The sequence below is a fragment of the Somniosus microcephalus genome, chromosome 6 (genome assembly GCF_052327205.1).
Source record: "Somniosus microcephalus isolate GS21.2 chromosome 6, FLI_Smic_1.0, whole genome shotgun sequence".
NCBI lineage: Eukaryota > Metazoa > Chordata > Chondrichthyes > Squaliformes > Somniosidae > Somniosus > Somniosus microcephalus.
In genome coordinates, this window is record NC_140992.1 from 41781638 (window position 1) to 41797948 (window position 16311).

The 16311-nt window shown below is 45.3% G+C and overlaps 1 protein-coding gene across 1 annotated transcript in view; it reads right to left on the reverse strand.

Moving 5' to 3' along the window:
- Window positions 1-16311, reverse strand: part of LOC147115643 (uncharacterized) — a 59652-nt gene that overhangs the window by 6087 nt on the left and 37254 nt on the right. Inside the window, exon 6 of the mRNA XM_085990227.1 lies at window positions 1855-1993. Within this exon, the coding sequence (XP_085846353.1) occupies window positions 1855-1993 (139 nt within the window). The remainder of the gene's footprint in view (window positions 1-1854; window positions 1994-16311) is intronic.

Consider the following 16311-nt stretch of genomic DNA (forward strand, 5'->3'; position numbering starts at 1 on the left):
CTGGCTGCTGAGTACTGCAGGGCTCCACCTGATCTATCCAGGCATCTGAAACGCATCTTCAGGAAACTGATGGTTTGCTCGATTATGGCTCTGGTGGACATGTAGCTGGAGTTGTAGCTCTCCTCAGCTTCGTTGGATGACCTCCTCAACTGCGTCATTAGCCACGTCTTATGGGGATAGCCCTTGTCTCCAAGTATCCATCCGTTAAGTTGGTCTGGCGGACTGAATAGCGGAGGCACACTAGACTGGCCCAGTATGAAGGAGTCATGGCAACTGCTAGGGTACTTGGCACAAACATGCAAAATTTCCTTCTTGTGGTCACACACTAGCTGAACGTTACGGGAGTGGAAGCCCTTGCGTTTGACAAAAATACCTGGATTGCGATGGGGTGCCTTAAGTGCCACATGTGTGCAGTCAACGACGCCCTGCACCCTTGGAAAGCCGGCCAGATTAGCTAATCCATCCGCACGCACCGTGACACTTGCTGGAGCCTTGGTGAAATGGATGTGATTGTGCGTGATGGCAAAGAGGGCATCGGTTACCTGCGTGATGCAAGTGTGTGCGGCCACTGATGTCTGCTGCTGATCCCTGGAATGAGTCTGAGGCAAAAATGTTGAGTGCGGTGGTGACTTTGACGGTCACTGGTAAGGGTTGTCCACCTGGTCCTCTGAGCTGCAGGTCTTGTTGCAGCATTGCGCAGATGTCACCCACTACCTTTCACAAAAGTCGGAGCCGCCTTTGGCACTGCTGCTCAGGCATGTTGAGGTAGCTGACCCTGTGTCTGTAGACCCTGTTTGGGGGTATCTCCTGCACTGATGGGCTTCCATGCGCTGGCCCCTTCTGGCCTGTGTAGCTTCAGGTGGGTGAGCAGCAGCTTGGCACTCCTGTTGTTGCTGCTGCTGCTGTTGGTGCTGCTGTTGGTCCTGGTTCTGCTGGTGCCGCGGCTGGTCTTCATCCTCATCTAATGTCCAGAAGGGAAGGAAATAAATGGCTCCCATGCTTCTGGTATATGCCTCAGTTGAGGAAGCGCTCAGTGAAGGTGGCGAGAGGGGTTTCCCAGGAGGTCACACTGGAGATGGGTGTCAGGCTCCAAACTTCCACAGCTGTGGTTATGCCTTCTAAAAGTTCCCCCAGACCTGAGACAACAAAGTCCTGCCACCTGCAAATGATGGCTGATCAAATCTCCTGTTTAATGGTTGACCTGCAGCTGATAGTCAGCAATCCAATTGTGCTCCCACCAGGTTTCTCCGTCGTGTTTCAGAACAGGCGTGTTTCACGTGGGAAACGGGTTAAAATCACAAAGGCCTTTCAAAATGGCATTATAGAGGCAATTTGGAGCTTGTTAAGGCCCTTAACGGCCTATCCCATGGAGGCGGGATGGAGACGGGACCATTAGACACGAATTAATGAAAATTGCTTGGAGGCAGGATGGAGGCGGGGTTGGGCCTGCCCGCTAGTTTTTGCAATTTTAACCCCCTGCACGCCTCCAATCCCGCCTCAACGGCCCGATGAAAATCCTGCCCAATAGGTTTAATGGAATTTTTCTGTGCTATTTCTATTTTTCTATGATAATTGCTGTCAAATTATATGTAAAGCCAAAAAGGCACTTTTTTCATCTTAATAATTACCCTTTACTATTTCAATATGGTGCCTTTATAATGAAAGTATTCTGCTTGAAGGTTGTGGTTGATCTCAGTTGTTCCCAGTATTTAGCATCGAGTTTAGGCAGAAAGCCATTCACAAAATAAGGTTGAGGTCAAATATTTTTTCACAAAGCACTCAGCCATTCAGTTGTGGGAGGGTCAGTTAATAACACAGAATGTACACACTTGATGGTTATTTTCCACAACATACCTGTCAGGAACAAGAAGACTGCTAAGAAGTTGATCTTGATGATTTTGAAGAGTTTGCAAAACTTTCTCTCTTATTTGTTGATCAGTCAAATTCAGATCCTCACTTGTGACAGTAAACCTTAGGATAACTTTACGTTGTGCTGCACATAATGTAAAGAAGTGATTAATGATTGCAAGTTGTAGCCAGTATGTTCATTTTATTTCTCTGACTATGGATAATTGTATAGATATAGACAAGATAACCAAATGCTCTATCAAACATGATGGTAATCTGGTTAATTGACTGGTGAGTGTAAAACTGGAGGTCATGCATATAAATGTCAACTGAAAGAAAAATAAAACTGCACATGCTGGAATCCTGTAATAAAAACAGAAAATGCTAGAAATACACAATGCCATCTGTAAAGAGAAACGATAGGTTATTCACATTTGAGGTGTATAACCCTTCATAAAATCATCGAATTATAGAATGATACAGCACAAAAGGAGGTCATTCGGCCCATCGTGCCTGTGCCGGCTCTTTGGTAGAGCTAACCAATTCGTCCCACTCCCCTGCTCTTTCCCCGTAGCCCTGCAAAATTTTCCACTTCAAGTTTTTATCTAATTCCCTTCTGAAAATTATTATTGAATCTGCTTCCACCACCTTTTCAGGCAGTGCATCCCAGATTAAAACAACACGCTGTGTACATTTTTTTCCCTCATGTCACCTCTGATTTTTTTGCCAATCATCTTAAATCTGTGCCGTCTGGTTACTGTCCCAAAAGCTGGCTGGGAATGTAAGTTGTGAGGAGGATGCAAGGAGGCTTCAAGGGGATATAGACAGGCTAAGTGAGTGGGCAAGAACATAGCAAATGGAATATAACGTGGAGAAATGTGAAGTTATCCACATTGGTAGGAAAATAGAAAAGCAGAGTATTTTTTAAATGGTGAGAGATTGGGAAATGTTAGTGTTCACAGGGACCTGGGTGTCCTTGTACACGAATCACTGACAGCTAACTACAGGAAACTTTCTGGTATCCGGCACTGATGGGACTGAGCTGTTGCCGTTCCATCAAAACTGCCGGAGAAACCAGCGCTAATGTTAAAACATACGGAGCTTCTGAGCTCCGTGTGAAGCAACAAACCCTGTTGCTTAGCAACAGCTTCAAAACAGTTGGCTAGCTTGCAAGCATCTCTTTAGCTAAGCAACAGCTTCAGCTAGACCTTGCAGAGCCACGACTGGAGAAAAAAGCAACGCAAAGTAAAAAAACTTATCTGAACCGACTCCTGAATTTTGCCGATGGATAGAGCTTGCCGGACATTTAAACTCCGGTTAAACGAAAGTTTCCTGTAGCAGGTACAGCAAGCAATTAGGAAAGCAAATGGTATGTTGGCCTTTACTACAAGAGGATTTGAGTATAAGAGTAAAGACGCCTTACTGTAATTATATAGGGCCCTGGTGAGACCACACCTGAAGTAATGGCCCAGAAATTCGGGTCGGGGGTTCCCGGGTGCAAGCCCCCAACCTGCACTTGCGCGCCGGCCGTTGAGCTGTGGGCCTGCGTGGAATTGCGATCCTGGGCCTCCTCCAACTGCCGGCGCACAGTGCTTGCGTATCCCAGAAGCGTAGTTAGTTCGATGCGTCCCCTGGGATCACGTAGGCCATGGAGAGGCAATATAGCAGGGAATGCTTCATTCATAAGTTTGACAGGAAGACCTGTCAAACCTATAAATACTATAAGCCCCAAAACATCACTAAAACATCAAATAAATAACTATTTTAAACAATTGCCATAGAGTGAGTGCAACGGAAGTTCACAAGACTGGTTCCTGGGATGGGGGGATTGTCCTATGAGGAGCGATTGAGTAGACTAGCCCTATGTTCTCTAGAGTTTAGAAGAATAAAAATAAAACAAAAAAGGTGACTCAACCGTGGCTAACAAGGGAAATTAGGGATAGCAAAAGATCCAAGGAGAGGACATATAAATTGGCCAGAAAAAGCAATAATCCTGAGGATTGGGAGCAGTTTAGGATTCAACAAAGGAGGACAAAGGGATTAATTAAGAAAGGGAAAATAGAATATGAGAGTAAGCTTGCAAGGAACATAAAAACTGACTGTAAAAGCTTTTATAGATATGTAAAGAGAAAAAGATTGGTGAAGTCAAGCATAGGTCCCTTGCAGTCAGAATCGGGGGAATTTATAATGGGGAACAAAGAAATGGCAGACCAACTAAATACATATTTTGGTTCTGTCTTCACAAAGGAGGACACAAATAACCTCCCAGTAATACCGCGGAACATAGGGTCTGATGAAAGGGTGGAACTGAAAGAAATCAGTATTTGTAGGGAAATGGTGTTAGGAAAATTGATGGGACTGAAGGCCGATAAATCCCCAGGGCCTGATAATCTACATCCCAGGGTATTTAAGGAAGTGGCCCTAGAAATAGTAGATGCATTGCTGGTCATCTTCCAGAACTCGATAGACTCTGGAACAGTGCCCATGGATTGGAGGGTAGCTAATGTTACCCCACTATTCAAAAAAGGTGGCAGAGAAAAAGTGGGGAATTATAGACCGGTAAGCCTGACATCGGTAGTGGGGAAAATGCTAGAGTCCATTATAAAAGATGTAATAGCAGAGCACTTGGAAAGCAGTGACAGGATCAGACAAAGTCAACATGGATTTACAAAAGGTAAATCATGCTTGACTAATTTACTGGAATTTTTTGAGGATGTAACTGGTAAAATAGATAAGGGAGAACCAGTGGATGTGGTGTATTTGGACTTTCAGAAGGCTTTCGATAAGGTCCCGCATAAGAGGTTAGCGTGCAAAATTAAGGCACATGGGATTCGGGGCAAGGTATTGACTTGGATAGAGAACTGGTTGGCGGACAGAAAGCAACGAGTTGGAATAAACGTGTCGTTTTCCGAGTGGCAGGCAGTGACTAGTGGGGTACCGCAAGGATCGGTCCTAGGACCCCAGCTGTTCACAATATATATTAATGATCTGGACGAGGGAATTGGATGTAATATCTCCAAATTTGCAGACGACACAAAGCTGGGTGGGAGGGTATGCTGTGAGGAGGATGTTGTGAAACTCCAGTACGATTTGGACAGGTTGGGTGATTGGGCAGAAACATGGCAAATGCACTATAATGTGGATAAATGCGAGGTTATCCACTTTGGTGGCAAAAACAGGAAGGCAGATTATTATTTGAATGGCAATAGATTGGGAGAAGGGGAAGTGCAAAGAGACCTGGGTGTTCTTGTGCACCAGTCGCTGAAGGTAAGCATGCAGGTGCAGCAGGCGGTTAAGAAGGCAAATGGTATGTTGGCCTTCGTAGCAAGAGGGTTCGAGTACAAGAACAAGGATGTCTTGCTGCAGTTGTAAAGGGCCTTTGTGAGACCGCACCTTGAGTATTGTGTGCAGTTTTGGTCACCTTACCTGAGGAAGGACGTTCTTGCCATGGAGGGAGTGCAGCGAAGATTCACCAGGCTGATACCTGGGATGGCAGGAATGACGTACGAGGAGAGATTGTGTCAATTGGGCTTATACTCACTGGAGTTTAGAAGATTGAGAGGGGATCTCATCGAAACCTATAAAATTCTGTCAGGTCTGGACAGACTAGATGCAGAAAGGATGTTTCTGATGGCTGTGGAGTCCAGAACCAGGGGTCATAGTCTAAGGATAAGGGGTAAGCCATTTAGGACTGAAATGAGGAGGAATTTCTTCACCCAGAGAGTGGTGAACCTGTGGAATTCTCTGCCACAGAGGGCGGTGGAGGCCAGTTCATTAAATATATTCAAGAAAGAGTTGGATATATTTCTTGAGGCTAAAGGGATCAAGGGATATGGGGAGAAGGCAGGGACAGGGTACTGAATTTGGATGATCAGCCATGATCTCATTGAATGGCGGAGCAGGCTCGAAGGGCCGAATGGTCTACTCCTGCTCCTATCTTCTATGTTTCTATGAGAGGTGATCTCATTGAAACATACAAAATTCTTTCAGGGCTTGACAGGATAGAGGCAGGGAGGATGTTTCCCCTGGCTGGGGAGTCTAGAACCAGGATCACAGTCTCAGAATAAGGGGTCAGCCATTTAGGACTGAGATGAGGAGAAATTTCTTCACTCAGACGGTGGAGAATCTTTGGAATTCTCTACCCCAGAGGGCTGTGGAGGCTCAGTTGTTGAGTATATTCAAAACAAAAATCGATAAATTTTTGAATATTAAGTGAATCAAGGGATATGGGGATAGTACAGGAAAGTGGAAATGAGGTAGAAGATCAGCCATGATCTTATTGAATGGCAGAGCAGGTTTGAAGGGCCAAATGGCCTACTCCTGCTCCTATTTCTTATGTTCTTATGACCCTTCTGCCACTGGAAACAGTTTCTCCTTATTTACTCTATCAAAACCCTTCATAATTTTGAACACCTCCATTAAATCACCCTTTAACCTTCTCTGCTCTAATGAGAACAACCCCAGCTTCTCTAGTCTCTCTGCATCACTGAAGTCCCACATCCCTGATACCATTCTAGTAAATCTCCTCTGCACCCTCTCTAATGCCTTAACATCCTTCCTAAAGTGTGGTGCCCAGAATTGGCCACAATACTGAAGTTATTGTCAAGTTTTGCGTTTGCTATCTCTGGCGGCAGGAACATTTTTGAAGAACACTGGGTTCCAGTCCCAGAACAAACAGGTTGTACCTGGTTTGTGGAACGAATGTCCTTTAAGGCAAACTACCTTTTCTCATTCCATGCTTTGATAGATTCTTATGGTCCTGGATATTAGGAGAAGTACGGAAATACAGGAATAGCTGACTCGGATATATATTTACTGTTTGCTTGGCATCTGATGCCAATCTTATTATAGGTGTCCTAGTTTAAACATACATATTGTAAATAATATAAGCTGTGAAACAGCAATCTCCAAGAGTAGGCAATGTGTGTCAATATTTTATCATAATCTTTTAATGTGTTAGCTGGTGTCAAGTGTTTGCCATGGCTCAGTGCTCTCGCCTATGAGTCAGCAGGTTGTGGGTTGAAGTCCCACTCCAGAGACTTGAGCAAAAAATCTAGGCTGACTTTCCAGTGCAGTGCTGAGGGAGTGCTGAACTGTCAGAGGTGCTGGCTTTCAGAAGAGATGTTAAACCAAGGCCCTGTCTGCTCTCTCAGGTGGACGTAAAAGATCCCATGGCACAATTTCAAAGAGGGGCAAGGAAAATCGCCCTGGTGTCCTGGACAATATTTATCCCTCAACCAACAGCACTGAAAGCAGATTATCTGGTCATTAATACATTGCTGTTTGTGGGACCATGCTGTGTACAAATTGGCTGCCGCACTTCCTACATTACAATACTTCAAAAGTGCTTCATTGGTGCTATATGAATGTGAGTCTTTCTTTTAATTTTATTTTATTAATATTAATATTGTCACTTTTTTGATTATTGAAGAAATTTCCTTTTTAAACTGTTGCATGTTACCCAGGCTTAGGCTGTTAAGAAGCAGTTGATCTTACATGAATGGAAGCATGTCATATTATCAGGCAAGATTGTTGAAATATCAAGTAGAATTTTGAAATAGCTACCTGAGGTGCAGGTGCACGGAAACTAGGAATGTTTAACCATAGAGAGAAAAGCTCAAGTGGACTGGAAACCAGTAAATGAGCAATGGCAGGCCTTCAGGGCGGAGATACTTCGGGTACAAACCAAGCATATTCCTATAAGGAGGAAAGATGGGGCATCCAAAGCTAGAGCTCCTGGATGACAAAGGAAATAGAGGTTAAAATAAAACAGAGAAAAAGTAGCTTAATGACAAATTTCAGATTCAGAATATAATAGAAAACCAGGCAGAATACGGAGAGTGCAGGGGGAAATTGAAAAAGGATACATGAAGGGCAAAGAGAGAGTATGAGAAAAGATTAGAGGGTAACATAAAAGGGAACCCAAAAATCTTTTATAAACATATAAAAACAAAATGATTCACCAAAGGAATGGTGGGGCCAATTATGGACAACAACAGGAAATCTTCTTGTGGAAACAGAGGGCATGACCGAGGCGCTGAATGAGCACTTTGCATCTGTCTTTGCAAAAGAAGAGGATGAAGTTAATGTTGCAGTAGAGGAGGGGGAGTAGAGATATTGGATCGGATAAAAATAGATAGAAAGGAGGTGCTAAATAAGTTGGCATCACTCAAAGTTAACAAGTCACCCAGTCCAACTGGGATGCATCCTAGGTTGGTGAAGGAAGCTCGGGTGGAGATAGCAGAATCTCTAGCCAAAATCTTTCAATCCTCTTTGGATATGGGAGTTATGCTAGAGGATTGGAGGATGGCAAATGTTACCCCTGTTCAAAAAAGGGGAGAAGGATAAACCTGGTAACTACAGGCCAATCAGGCTAATGTCAATGGTGGGAAAACTACTAGAGACTTGGAGAAACATGGGTCAATAAGGGACAGCCGGCGCGGATTTGTTAAAGGCAAATCGTGTCTGACTAACCTGATTGAGTTCTTTGATGAAATACCAGGGAGGGTTGATGAAGGCATTTGATAAAGTACTTCACAACAGACTTATTTGGAAAATAGAAGCACATGGGATTAAAGGGACAGTGGTAACTTAGGTATGTAATTAGCTAAGGGATAGGAGGCAGAGAGTAGTGGTGAACGGATGTTTTTCTGACTAAAGAGAAGTATGCAGTGGGGTCCCCCAGGGGTTGGTATTAGGACCATTGCTTTTCTTGTGTATATATAAGTGACCTGGACTTGGGTACAGGAAGTACAATTTCGAAACTTGCAGATGATACAAAACATGGCAAGGTAGTAAATAGTGAGCAGGATAGTAGCAGATTCAGGAGGATCTAGGCAAACTGGTGAAATGGGCAGACACATGGCAGATGCAATTTAATGTGGATAAATGTGAAGTGATGCACTTTGGGAGAAACAACATGAAGAGGGAGTATGATCTAAATGGTACTATTTTGAGTGGGGTGCAAGAGCAGAGGGACCTGGGGGTGCGTATTCACAAATCCTTGAAGGTGGCAGGGCAAGTTGATAAGGCAGTTAAGAAGGCGTATGGAATACTTGGCTTTGTAAATAGGAGCATTGAATACAAAAACAAGGAAGTCATGCTAAACCTATACAAATCACTGGTTAGGCCTCAGCTGGAGTATTAAGTACAATTCTGGGCACCACACTTTAGGAAGGATGTCAAGACCTTAGAGAGGGTACAGAGGAGGTTTACCAGGATGATACCAGGGATGAGGGACTTCAGTTATGTAGAGAGGCTGGAGAAGCTGGGATTGTTCTCCTTCGAGCAGGGAAGGTTAAGGGGAAACCTAATAGAGATATTCAAAATTACATGGGGTTTTGATAGAGCGAGTACGGAGAAACTGTTTCCTTTGGCAAGTGGATCAGTAACCAGAAAGCTGTTATGATCTAGAAAGCACTACCTACTCTACCATTACCATCATGCCAGGGGACCAACCCTGGTTCAATAAGGAGTGCAGAAGACCATGCCAGGAGCAGCACCAGGCATACCTAAAAATGCGGTGCCAACCTGGGGAAGCTGCAAAACAGGACTACATGCATGCTAAAAAGTGGAAGCAGCATGCTATCGACAGAGCTAAGCAATCCCACAATCAACGGATCAGATCAAAGCTCTGCAGTCCTGCCACATCCAGTTGTGAATGGTGGTGGACCAATAAACAACTAACGGGAGGAGGAGGCTCCATGAATATCCCCATCCTCAATGATGGTGGAGCCCAGCACGTGAGAACAAAAGACAAAGCTGAAGCATTTGCAACCATCTTCAACCAGAAGTGCCAAGTGGATGATCCATATCATTGTGGAGACAAAGTCCCATCTTCACACTGAGGACACCCTCCATCGTGTTGTGTGGCACTACCACCGTGCTAAATGAGATAGACTCAGAAAAGATCTAGCAGCTCAAACCTGGGCACCCATGAGGCCCTGTGGGCCATCAGCAGCAGCAGATTGTGTATTCCACCACAATCTGTAACCTCATGGCCTGGTATATCCCTCACTCTACGATTACCATCAAACCAGGGGACCAACCCTGGTTCAATGAGGAGTGTCAAAGAGCATGCCAGGAGCTGCACCAGGCGTACCTGAAAATGAGGTGCCAACCTGGGGAAGCTGCAACACAGGACTACATGCATGCTAAAAACCGGAAGCAGCATGCTACAGTTAGAGTTAAGCGATCCCACAACCAATGGGTCAGATTAAAGTTCTGCAGCCCTGCCACATCCAGTCATGAATGGTGATGGACAATTAAACAAATAACGGGAGGAGGCTCCATGAACATCCCCATCCTCTGCGATGGTGGAGCCCAGCACTTGAGTGCAAAAGACAAAGCTGAAGCGTTTGCAACCTTCTTCAGGCAGAAGTGACGAGTGGATGATCCATCTCGGCCTCCTCCTGAGGTCCCCACCATCACAGATGGCAGTCTTTAGACAATTTTATTCATTCCACGTGCTATCAAGAAACGGCTGAGCGCACTGGATACAGCAAAGGCTATGGGCCCCAACAAAATCGCGGTTGTCGTGCTGAAGACTTGTGCTCCAGAACAAGCTGCTAAGTTCCAGAGTTGAGGTGAGAGTGACTGCCCTTGACATCAAGGCAGCATTTGACAGAGTGTGACACTAAGGAGCCCCAGCAAAATTGAAGTCAATTGTGTTCGGGGGGAAAACTCTGTACTGGCTGAAGTCATACCTCACACAAAGGAAAATGGTTGTGATTGTTGGAGGGCAATCATCTCAGCCCCAGGACATTGCTACAGGAGTTCCTCAGGGCTGTGTCCTAGGCCCAGCCATTTGCAGTTGTTTCATCAATGACCTTCCCTCCATCATAAAGTCAGAAGTGGGGATGTTCACTGATGAGTGCGCAGTGTTCAGTTCCATTCGCAACAGCTCAGATAATGAAGCAATCCGTGCCCACATGCAACAAGGCCTGGATGACATTCAGGCTTGAGCTGATAAGTGGCAGGTAACATTTGTGTTGCACAAGTGCCAGGCAATGACTAACTCCATCAAGAGAGAGTCTATCCACCGTTCCTTGACATTCAACGGCATTACCATCATCGAATCTCCCACCATTAACATCCTGAGTGTCACCATTGACCAGAAATTTAACTGGACCAGCCACATAAATACTATGGCAACAAGAGCAGGTCAGAGGCTAGGTATTCTGCAGTGAGTGTCTCACCTCCTGACTCTCCATCTACAAGGCACAAGTCAGGAGTGTGATAGAATACTCTCCACTTGCCTGGATGAGTGCAGCTTCAACAACACTCAAGAAGCTCAACACCATCCAGGACAAAGCAGCCTGCTTGATTGGCACCCCATCCACCACCTTAAACATTCACTCATTCCACCACCGGCATACCGTGGCTGCAGTGTGTACCATCTACAAGGTGCACTGCAGCAACTCGCCAAGGCTTCTTCGACGGCACCTCCAAAACGCGTGAACTCTATCACCTAGAAGGGCAAGGGCAGCAGGCGCATGGGAACACCATCACGTCCAAGTTCCCCTCCAAGTCACACATCATCCTGACTTGTAAATATATCATTGTTCCTTCATCATCGCTGGGTGAAAATCCTGGAACTCCTAACAGCACTGTGGCAGTGGCTTCACCACACAGATTGAAGCAGTTCAAGAAGGCGGCTCACCACCACCTTCTCGAGAGCAATTAAGGATGGTCAATAAATCCTGGCCTCGCCAGCAATGCCCAAATCCCATGAATGAATAAGTTTTAAAAATGGCGTAAGTGAGCCATTCTGAAAGGCTAGTACTGTGCTGTTCCATTCTTACCATGGTCTGGGATGCTGGTTATGGGGAATAGAGGTATTTTCTACCTTATGTACACAGTGTCAGCGTCAAGCAGATGACGATAAAGTTCCTTCTGCTCTGCCAAACAATGCATCAGGAAACCAACTTTAGAGCAGTACCTTTCACTGCACCAGAGCAACATTTTCCATTTCTCACACCAGCCTTGCTGTGACTTTTTTGAGTGACATGGTGAAGATTGAGCTCCTTATCCCAAATTGTGGGTAGTTTTGCACGTTAGGCATACATCCACATAATACTTAGTTGAGTCTATTCAGACTGATTTCAGTAAGACTCTTTAGCTGTTTAAGAGAGGACTGGAGGTCTGCTAAAGTTGTACAGTTGGAACACAGATGAAATACCAGGGAGGGTAGAGATGTAGTGGCGCCTCCTTTTACAGAATAAGGGATAGACTGAATAATTACAGGCCAGTCAGCCTAACCTCGGTGGTGGGCAAATCATTGGAAAAATTCTGAGGGACAGTATTAATCATCATTTATAAAGGCATGGATTAATCAAGGATAGTCAACATGGATTTGTTAAGGGAAGGTCATGTCTGACTATCTTGATTGAATTTTTGAGGAGGTAACAAGGAGGGTCGATGTAGTCTACATGGATTTTAGCAAGGCTTTTGACAAGGTCCCACATGGCAGATTGGTCAGAAAAGTAAAAGATCCAAGGGAAAGTGGCAACTTGGATTAAAAATTCAGTGGAAGGAAGGAAAGGGTATTGGCCGACAGGTGTTTTTGCAACTGGAAGTCTGTTTCCAGTGGGGTTCTGCACGGCTCAGTACTAGGTCCCTTGCTTTACATGGTATATATCGATGATTTAGAATTAAATGTAGGGGGCATGATTAAGAAGTTTGCAGATGACATAAAAATTGGCTGTGTGGTTGATAGTGAGGAAGAAAGCTGTAGACTGCAGGAAGGTATCAATGGACTGATCAGGTGGGCAGAAAAGTGGCAAATGGAATTCAATCCGGAGAGGTGTGAGGTAATGCATTTGGGGAGGGCTAACAAGGCAAGGGAATATACACTATAAATGGTAGGATACTGAGAAGTGTAGAGGAACAGAGGGTCCTTGGCGTGCATGTCCACAGATCCCTGAAGGTAGCAGGACAGGTAGATAAGGCAGTTAAGAAGGCATACGGGATATTTTCCTTTATTAGCTGAGGCATAGAATAGAAGAGCAGGTAAATTATGCTGGAACTGTATAAAACACTAGTTAGGCCACAGCTGGAGTACTGTGTACAGTTCTGGTCACCACATTATAGGAAGAATGCACCAGAGAGGGTACAGAGGAGATTTACAAAGATGTTAAAAGGACTGGATAATTTTAGCTATGAGAAAAGATTGGATAGACTGTGGTTGTTTTCTTTGGAGAGAAGAGGCTGAGGGGAAATTTAATTGAGGTGTATAAAATTATGAGGGGCCTAGATAGAGTGGATAGGAAGGACCTATTTCCCTTAGCAGAGAGGTCAATAACCAGGGGGCACAGATTTAAAGTAATTGGTAGAAGGATTAGAGGGGAGTTAAGGAGAAATGTTTTCACCCAGAGGGCAGTGGGGGTCTGGAACTCACTGCCTGAAAGGGTGGTAGAGGCAGAAATCCTCATTGCATTTAAAAAGTACTTGGAAATGCACTTGAAGTGTCGTAACCTACAAGGCTACTGACCAAGAGCTGGAAAGTGGCATTAGGCTACATAGCTCTTTTTCGGCCGGCAGACACGATGGGCCGAATGGCCTCCTTCTGTGCCATAAATTTCTATGGTTCTACGAGAGTGTTGTAACCTGGGAGGTTATGAGTAACCTGATCCACCAGGTGGTGCTGTGGCAATTGGTCTCCTGAGTTAAGTCTGATCTGTACTGTTTGTACTCTTTGTTTTTGCTGCCTCATGGCAGAAGCTTTTATGTGCAAGTGTTGATTAAACCATGTTACGGAGTTAACCTGTGTCCGTCTCCATCTATGGCCACCTCAAGATACCACATATGGCGATGAGAATAAAGGACGGAAAAGTTTTGGTGGATCAGTCATAGTTAGGGAGTATTCGGAAGAGGTGCTCGGGTTGGTTAGCAAACTAGTCGGAAAAGCACGAGGCTAGGCCGCGGGAGTTGAAACGGAGTTTGATTTTTTGGCTGAAGTGACCGGACTCCAAGGATGGCAGGAACGGTAGGCTCTGTGGCACCTTTTGACAGCAAGTCACAGTCTTGGGAGGAGTATTGTGAAATACTGAGCCATTTCTTTATGGCAAACGAGGTGGACAGTGCTGAAAAGAAAAGGGCCATTTTACTGAGTTGTGTGGGAGCGCAAATCTATACACGGATGAGGAATCTGCTGAGCCCGAAGCGGCCAGGAGAAAAATCTTTTGACGAGTTGGTGAGTCTACTAAAGAATCATTTCAATCCGAAACCTAGTGAAATAGTACAGAGATGGAAATTCAATTCGAGGATTAGGATGCCGGAAGAAAGCATTACTGAGTATGTGGAGGAGCTTCGGAAGCTCGCACAGGACTGTAATTTTGGAAATGCACTCACAGTCATGTTAAGGGACAGACTAGTATGTGGAGTTAACGACGACAGTATACAGCAAAGGTTGCTGTCAGAAGAAGGATTAACGTTTGAGACGGCACTTAAAAAAGCACAAACCATGGAGATGGCTAACAAGGACGTTAAGGACTTAAACAGTATGAGCAAGGAGAAATGGAGTAAACCAGTGGGAGGAGCTGTTTTCAAGATGGAAGCTGGCGCGAAAAGTCCACCAGTCAGGGTTGGGGATTGCTACCAATGTGGCGGGATGAGCCATTATGCAAAGGACTGCAGGTTTGCAAAGGCAAAGTGCCACAATTGTGGAAAAATAGGGCACTTAAAGAAAGTCTGTAAAAGGGCAGTGAGTGAGAGAAGCAGTGCTAAAGGGGCAAAGCATGCTAAAGGGGGGAGGGAGAAGTACACAAAGCGGGCAAATTACATACAAGAGGAGGAAGAGTCTAGTGAGGAGGTTTTCACTATATACAGTATAGACACTTCAAGGCCCAACGTACCCCCTCTCACTCAGTATTTGATAGTGAACGGAGGTCAAGTAAAGTTTGAGATTGACACCGGATGTAGTGTAACCATAATGTCGCAGACTGAGTACGCCAAGCTATGGGGGGAAGCAAAAGTACCAGAGCTAGGTACATGCCCAATTAGTCTCAAAACCTACACAGGACAGAAGGTGGACATTTTGGGGGCGGCCAAAGTACAAGTGGAACACAAAGGAGTCACCAAAGAGCTTACGGTGGTAGTGGTAGCAGGGTCAGGGCCAAACCTGTTAGGGCGAGGGTGGATCAGTGAGTTGAGTGTGGACTGGCAGGCAATGAATAAAATGGAGGACAGTACAGAGGCGCTGCAAGAAGTGCTGATGAAGCATGAGTTAGTGTTCAAGGACGAACTGGGCACCTTAAGGGGAGCCACAGCCAAGATTCATGTAGCCAGTGATGCCACGCCTCGTTTCTTTAAACCAAGGTCGGTACCTTTTGCAATGAAAACCAAGGTTGAGGTGGAACTAGATCGCCTGCTAAAGGACAAAGTAATAGAACCAGTGAAATTTTCAGACTGGGCGGCAACAATAGTCCCGGTATTGAAGCCCGACGGTAACGTAAGGGTGTGTGGTGACTATAAGTTAACAGTGAACAGAGTATCATCACTGGAACAGTACCCCATTCAGAGAATGGAGGACATGTTAACATCGCTCGCTGGGGGAGAAAGATTCAGCAAACTGGACACGAGTCATGCGTATCAGCAGATATTGCTAGATGAAGAATCAAAAAAGTTTGTCACGGTGAACACGCACAAGGGGCTGTTCACGTATGCCAGGTTACCATTTGGCGTCAGTTCTAGCCCAGCAATATTCCAACGGACTATGGAGGGCATTCTGCAGGGCATTCCAAAGGTGGCTGTGTACTTAGATGATATTCTGCTAACAGGAAGTGACGATCAGGATCACTTAAAAACACTGGACAAAGTGCTACAGCGGCTGGAAGAGGCGGGGCTATGCCTGAAACGGAGTAAGTGTAGTTTCATGGAGAAGGAAGTTACATTCCTGGGACATCGGGTGGATGCCACAGGCCTCCATCCATTACCAGGGAAGTGCGGGCAGTGCAGGATGCACCTGCACCCACCTCAGTGACTGAACTGAAAGCCTATCTAGGGCTCCTGAATTATTATAACTGGTTTCTTCCAAACTTATCGATGCTGCTGGCACCCCTGCACAAACTGCTGAGAAAGGAGGAGCCATGGCGTTGGGGGCCAGAGCAAGCGAAAGCGTTTCAGCAGTCAAAGGAGCTACTTCAGTCCAGCAGGGTGTTAGTGCATTATGACGAGAAGAAGGAGCTGATAATGTCCTGCGACGCATCACCCTATGAAGTGGGGACAGTGTTGGCCCACCGCATGCCAGATGGAGCGGAAAGGCCCATCGGGTTTGTTTCACGCACGCTCACAGCTGCGGAAAAGAACTATTCACAGCTTGATAAAGAGGGGTTAGTCATTATATTTGGAGTAAAGAAATTCCATAAGTACATATATGGGAGGAAGTTTGTAATCAGTACTGACCACAAGCCTCTTATTAGCTTACTGAATGAGATGAAAGCAGTGCCTCAAATGGCATCACAG